The sequence below is a fragment of the Limulus polyphemus genome, unplaced genomic scaffold (assembly GCF_000517525.1).
Source record: "Limulus polyphemus unplaced genomic scaffold, Limulus_polyphemus-2.1.2 Scaffold470, whole genome shotgun sequence".
In the NCBI taxonomy this organism is placed as follows: Eukaryota; Metazoa; Arthropoda; class Merostomata; order Xiphosura; family Limulidae; genus Limulus; species Limulus polyphemus.
The window spans coordinates 27,411-35,140 of NW_013666080.1; the positions used below are offsets into that span (position 1 = coordinate 27,411).

The 7,730-nt window shown below is 31.0% G+C and overlaps 1 protein-coding gene across 2 annotated transcripts in view; it reads left to right on the forward strand.

Moving 5' to 3' along the window:
* Positions 1–7,730, forward strand: part of LOC106458479 (rap guanine nucleotide exchange factor 4-like) — a 95,339-nt gene that overhangs the window by 21,955 nt on the left and 65,654 nt on the right. For both annotated transcript variants that reach the window (XM_022384701.1, XM_022384703.1), the window contains exon 5: positions 6,067–6,250. In XM_022384701.1, the coding sequence (XP_022240409.1) occupies positions 6,067–6,250 (184 nt within the window). The remainder of the gene's footprint in view (positions 1–6,066; positions 6,251–7,730) is intronic.

The following is a 7,730-nucleotide window of genomic DNA, read 5'->3' on the forward strand; positions in this document are numbered from 1 at the left end:
TGCTGTTATGTTAAACTTATCTTAAAGTTTTTCTTCATTACCCATTCAAGCCGTCTCCAACCATTATAACACGATTATATTAACTGAGTAGTTTTTAACTAATATCAAGCAACACATTAGTACTAACTGAAGTCTGTCTTCTGTCGAAACATTTAGTATGTTCTTCCAAAATAAATCGTTTTATTATGTCTATAAATCGTTGTTTGCCAAATTATTATTATATCAGCATAATGTGCTTCTTTATTCAAGTACACCTGCCACTTTGTGAATGAGGGTGTTGGTCTAGATTGACTTGGGGTGTGGTTTCAGAGCTCGTTGCCGTGCGAGTTTTCCGCTTCCATAGACAACACACCTTGTGTCCTTTACATCTATATCGTTAATAACAGAATATCGATTTAAGAGCGGTTACACAACCTTTTAACCAGAGATTAAGTTTTGCTTTTGTATGTAGGACAGCTGATTTTTTATCTTAAAACATTACTTGTAGCGTAAAACGCTTGAAAACGGAAATTAATTATTATTGTCGTAATAGCAAAGTATAACGTCCCTTTAGAACAACAAATCTTTAAAATAGTTCGGTTAAAAACACTTAAAACTTGATATGTTACTGAATGTTACTTTAGAACCAGTATGTAAATATTTCGATGCTTTTACAATAATAGGAGATTTTTGGTTTTAAAAACAATATGTAATATTAATTAGAGAATAATTAAATTAATTTTCTTTTCTTTAAAGAAATGCTGTACTTTAATAAGTCCACATTAAATGTAACTGAAATATTACTACAAGTATCACTACACCAGTTTCAGCCTAATAAGGTTGAGTTTTGCTTCAAGTGTTATAATATCAGTATGAATTCTAAGGCGAATAGGCATTGTAACTTAATCTCAGTCCTGATACTAAAGTTTTGACACATATAGAGTAATATACAGAACACATTGAGAAGTCTGTTCCTAACACTTACATGCACCTGTTACTACACTTGGTGCAGTAAGACTGCTTCTTTTCTTGTTCATCAGTTCCTTTACCATTATCAGTTAGCAATGTTCAAACCAGATAAAAAAAATAGTTTCATTCAACGATACTATCTTCACTACTCTTCACGGTTGGGACAACAGAGTTATAATCAAAGTGCTTTGAAGGTTGCTGTCAAACACAGAACAATCAATCGGAAGCAAGCAGATTGTAGTGTGAGCCATGATTATTTTATGTTATTCTTCGAAACTTAAGTCACCATGGTTGTGATGATCGACTCATGGACTGCAGCTTGTCCAAGAAACACAGAAGTTGGAGCACCCTGCAGACAATGAATGTGTTAGCCTACAGTCATGAAATCTCATCAAAGTCTTGGAGATAGTTTTAATGTCACATGTGTGGTTCTTCTTCATAATAAGTTTCAAAGTTCATGAGGACCTAGAAGTATTTTTAAATTGTTCACTGAAGGTAAGATCGGTAAAATAAAAAAAATAACATTATCAGGATTTATGTCGCTAGATCTTGTACTGTTGTAATATAAGCTATCATGATACGCTTTGGAAAACAACAGACAAGCAAGCATAAGGAATAAATTACTGCTATATAACAAATACACCCAACTAATTATGTTAATTTAATGCAGTTTCAGGTAGAAACTTTATAAACTATTTTATTTAAATTGTAAGGATATTTTATCTTAACCATTTCACATAAAATAACATTCTGCCTACTAATAAATAAAGAGGATTAAACGCATTTTATATGAACAATTTGTATATGCTAATACAGTGGCGAGTCGTTGAAGGTGCGAGCTTGATACCACAAACGATGAATTTTGCACTTGTATATTCTGTCTATGGAGAATTCCCGGTCATTTAACAGTGCAATACCACCGTAGATAAAATATTAGCTGGAGGATTATATAGCAGTTATTCTGAGGAAGAATATTCTTATAGTGAGATGTTAAACGATGTAGAGCCAAAGGGTACAATATTTCAAAAAAGGAAATATACACAGTTCTAAAAAAAATACAAAATAAAAAAACGTGGAAAAACCCAAACAGAAGGTATAGAACAGCAACGGGTTCTAAAACCACACTCCAAACCAATGTCAAATGATATCCACATCCACCAATGCTGTTTTCATGAGAAATATAGCTTGATAAACTGGAATCATAGCAATCCACGATGCGCTCTGTTGGATTTTTTGCTTTGGTTAAATGTAGTATTAGAAGCCGAAGTTCGTGTGCGATAAGCAGGAGAATGTGTGGAATATTTGTTAATCGTGGTAGTGTATCTAGTTTGTTTTGAATTTCGCGCAAAGCTACACAAGGGCTATCTGCGTTAGCCGTCCCTAATTTAGCGAAGAGCTTGGGCTACTTTTCTGATCAACGAATAGTGGAATTGACCTTCACATTATAACGCCCCCAAGGGTGAAAGGGCGATCATGTTTAGGGGGGATGGGGATTCAAATCTACGACCCTCAGATTGCGAGTCGAACGTCCTGGTCATTCCAGGCCATTTTGGCAGTGTAATCCTGATACTCTAGTGTGTTATTGTTATTTTTTGTTATTTTTAAAGATGTAGTACATGAAGAAGTGCACTTTTTTATCTACCTTACTCTGTACAGGTATTTTACATCTGATAAGTGTAATCACAGAAAGTAGTTTAATAATTTGAATTGATGGTTATTCGAAAACCTAAAACTGAAATAATAAAAGCAAGTAATAATAGCTTATTGTTGAGTGAAAGGAAAATGGACGAGTATTGAAATTTTTATTTACATATGTAGTTAGTTTCATCTCAATATATCAGTTTGTATTAACAATTAACATCTAATTATCCATTAAATATAATTAGCTTTGTTACTTCCATACTGAAGTAATAGATTAGATAATAAACTCTGATTAACTTATTTCAGCTAAATTTAGAGCCAAATAACAGGTATAACTTAATTTTTTACTTACCTCTACTGGTAGTCGATTTGACATGTTATAAGCACTCTCCAGTTATTATTATAGGTATAACTTGCGTTACACTAATTTTATTTTAGAGAATTTACGTCCATAATATACTAAGATGGTTACCATTGATTTTACTATTATTCTATGTAACGTACTGCTATAAAAAATGAGAGCTGATTAGATTATGTTTATCTAAAAGCAAAATAATAAGTTAATAAATGAAATATATATATAAACACGTGACTTTAATAATTTCTTTGGAAGCTCAATGCCTTGTTCCTAAGTTTTATTACAAGAGCATCGAATTATGCAGCATAGTTATGCAGAAGAACGACACCCTAACAAATCAGTTAATTCAAATTAAAATTAAATTTAAGGACACTTTTTGAAAAAATGAGAATAAATTAATGAAATTCTAAGAATTTCATTTTTACAAAAAAAGCACAATAAATTGAAGCGGAATTACCAGAGTAATCAATAAAACAAATCTATGTGTCCATATTATGTTCTTTTCTATTGAAGGTTAAGGCATTCCTACAAAAAATATATTTAGTAAACGAAGTACCTCTTCAATAGATATATCGTTCAGGTGTAATATAGTATTCCTTCTTTCATGTTGAATAGCTTGGTAGCTTTTCTCCTTTCTTCGTCATTCCGTCGGGATTCTTGAACTGGACAATGAAATTAAATATCTGTTTCAAACCGACATGTTGTATGTAGTCTGTTGTAGTGTAACATAAGTACAGTCAAATAAATCGCGAAACAGTTCCAGTTTTCTGGAAATGTATAATATTTGATTTTCCTGAAAAGAAAAGCTTTTTTTTTTCTTTGTAGTCTGCAGAGTAATATTTTTATCAAGCATTTACTGCTTTATAAAATAATTTTAAAAATACATTTATAGTGATAACTATATAAAAGTACCAATTTACTTTATCATATTTACCCTGGATTCTAGTGAAAACAATAATTTTGAATTATGGGGGGTTGGGGTGAAAATGCAATGTATGAAAATAACTTTTTAAACTTCTTTTTAGGATCTCTTATATGTTATATGCATTTTGTAATTTAAATCACGCCATTAAAAGCAAAAACACACAAAGTACTTCAAATGATTGAAGCTAGGATTTTATTTAATTTAATAAGAGCCGTCGTCAAGAGTTTGAAACATATTTGGTAAGCGATAGTTTCATCCTATCAGTCATCATCTTTTGAACTTTTAATACTAATGATATAAAACAAATCAAAACTTCAATAAAAGTTTATAAGGTGTAATGAAAAAAGTCTTTCTAGACTTTACCTATACCAAGCTCGATAGGGATGAGTTTAGTATTTTGTATGAACCATAATGATATATAAATATTATAAATATAAATATTATATCATATAAATATTATAAATATAAATATATTTTTTCAATATTTTGTTCTAATGAATTGGAGCCGAAGTTGCTTTCTTTTCATTTCTTTTTTTGTTCAATCCCTTAAAAAAGAAAAAATGAAAAGCTTTTATATTTACTATTATAAATATTAGTAATATAAACTAAATATTTTCAATATATGAATACTTCATATTGTTTTAAATTTGTTATAATTTTACTTAGACGCACAAATCAAATTTTCAGCCGAAACTGATTTCTCTGACATATGAAGCTCAAGAAAGAAATTATATAAAACTTGTTTTCGTGATGATGAGGAATCCATTGAAGTAAATAAATAGATATTGTATAGGTGACTGATATAGGTAACAAAAACACCAAACAAGTAACCTGATGATGACCTCGTTATGTTACCAATATGTGTAATCTACGACCACTGTAATTTTGGCTCGTTGGGAAAAACAACATCGTTTTTCTCAGCAAGATTTCTCGAAAACGGCTGTATGGATTTGGACGAAAGTTGGTATACATTTGGACCTTGACCCAACTTATAAATGATTAGTTTTTGGAGGGGTAAGGTCACGAAAATTGAGAAAATCCCTGTCTGTTAGTGTGGGGACCGATGTTTCACACTATTTTTGCTTTATAACTCAGTCAAAAATGATCAGATTTTAATGAAACTTGGTGGACTTAAGTAGAATATTATTTCTCATTGTCTTGCCAAAAATGGTCCGTATCCGTTGATAACGACGGATATACGGACACATTTTCGTATTTTTTGAAAGCCGAATATGATCAACGCTAGATGGCGGAGGTATGCGCTCTACTGAGTGCCCCTTTAGTTCCCATAAGTGTAATCTAAAACCACTCTTATGTTGTTTAATTGAAGCAAACAGGCTGCAGAAGTGTTACATACGCATAGCCGCCCCTAATTTTGAACTGATAGATCAGAGAGAAGTAAACTATTAAGCTATTCACTTCTGATTGAATAGTAGGATTTGACCGTATTTCATAGGATGTATCCACCCACGTCCTCAGTGCAGATTAAGTTGTTCCTTTAGAGGACGCGAATTATAAGCCATCAGGTCACAGTCTCAGTCCAGCAATCTGATTAATCACTAGTTTTTGAAACAAAAATTAAGTCATACTTTTTAATAATGAGATACCAAATCTCAAATCGAGTAGAAACTTTTTTGCAGCATAAAATAAGAAAACACATCTGTTTCTCAAAGAAACCGTGAGAAACATTTCATTTTATAGTTGAAATAAAACAAAACTCAATAATTATATTAAGGAAATAATCAAATTCTATATCTAGTGAGGTATCACAGTTTACACTAATATATCGTAATCCTTACTTTACTGAAAGAAAGCTGAGCTCAAACAAAACTAATGTTGATATATCAACAAAACATTAATCGACTTACAGAGTCTGAAGAGTCAAGATATTTATCGAAACTTCTTCTTTATCAGGCATTCTAGGTGAGACCCTACTTTTTATATTGTAATAATTTTCTTCGTTCAAATGCGAGAGTGTAGAATAAAGTGGGAATTTTTAATCATTCTTTCGTGGTAGCATGAAACAAATACTAAAGAAACATAGTTTTTAAAATTAGATTGTATGAGCTTGCTGCTATCCATTCTACTAATTCACCGTCGTTTATTGCAGACGTACATTTAGTTTTTAATTTTGAGGTCCTCAAAAATTAGATATCTAAATATATCTTGAATATGTATTTCTCTGTACTAACAGTCACGCAGGAACATCAGTTCAAGGACAAGTACAACTTCTACCGTTTCCGTGACGACCAGGAAGGTATTGGTACTGCACCGTCAACCAAGGATCGCCACCAAGCCGAATCGGAACTGCAGGAAACATTCAGTCTTCTTCTTCAACAAGCTCCAGATGCCATTTTAAGAATGACACTTAGGAAACCGTGAGTTACCCTCACAAGCAACAATACTTGAAAATGAAAAGCTATGATATAAAAATATATAAAACGTAATATTTTTATAAGTTTAAATTGATAATAAGTTACGGAAATGGCAACGTTTACCCCCACGTGCTTTAGTTGGTTGAAGGTTTCATTAGCCGTCTTAGGGTCACTACTAGAATACATAAAATGTTTTTATTGCAATTTTCACCAATCCTTTAAACGTTATTGTAGTTTTTTACTGCTCACTCGAACTGTGATTTAAAAAAACAAACAAACAAGAACACCTCCTAAGTGTTCATAATAGTTATTCAGTTTAGTATAAAAACTACTTGGTTTCAACTGTGATTACTAAAGGTAAGTGCAGGAAATGTATGATTGACCTTAAAAGTTTGATGTTAGTTTGAATCGAGGGAGTATATTCTAGATGACTGATTGACCAAAAGTTTGATATTAGTTTGTATCCAGGGAGTATATTCTAGATGACTGATTGATCAAAAGTTTGATGTTAGTTTGTATCGAGGGAGTATATTCTAGATGACTGATTGACCAAAAGTTTGATGTTAGTTTGTATCGAGGGAGTATATTCTAGATGACTCGTATTGTCGTAAATCTGTACTTATAGAAAAGCTCTGGTTGAATTGACTCGAGGTAATGTGATTTTGTTTGAAGGGAAGATGCTTTGTTCAATACCTATTAAAGTAATTTTGTTCAAGAAGAAAAATGATTTTAGTCAATATGTAGTGGGACGATTTTTTTATTGAGAAACAGTTATCAATTTGACTCGTAATAAGATAAATATTTAATTACAAAATACTTTTTGGGTCATTCGAGCACAGATGCATTAACGAAAAACAATAAACTACTTTATTGAAAAAACACTAGGTATTTATGTTTCTGACATCTAGACTACGTTATTTTGTTATCAGTAAAGTAAATACTTTCACTTAATGTGTAATTACATAAATATCAACGATACAAATGACAAAAATTTATAATTACTTCGGAAGTGTTAATGGTTCGAAACTCATTTTACAACTAATAATTCAGTGAAGATATGCTAGTAACAATATCTTTATTAGTCGATAAACTAATACTATTAACATTTTAAGAATAGGGATTGCGTTCTTAAACCCAGTCCTCGATTCTTCAGAATTCAAGATTGGATTGATCTGTATTATATGTCTTGAAGTAAACAATGTAAACATTTTACATACTGCCAATATATGCATGAGTTATGGTTTAATGTATGAAATTAGTGATATAATATTATAATACATGTATCAAATTAGTGATATAATATTATAATACGTGTATCAAATTAGTGATATAATATTATAATACGTGTATCAAATTAGTGATATAATATTATAATACGTGTATCAAATTAGTGATATAATATTATAATACGTGTATCAAATTAGTGATATAATATTATAATACGTGTATCAAATTAGTGATATAATATTATAATACGTGTATC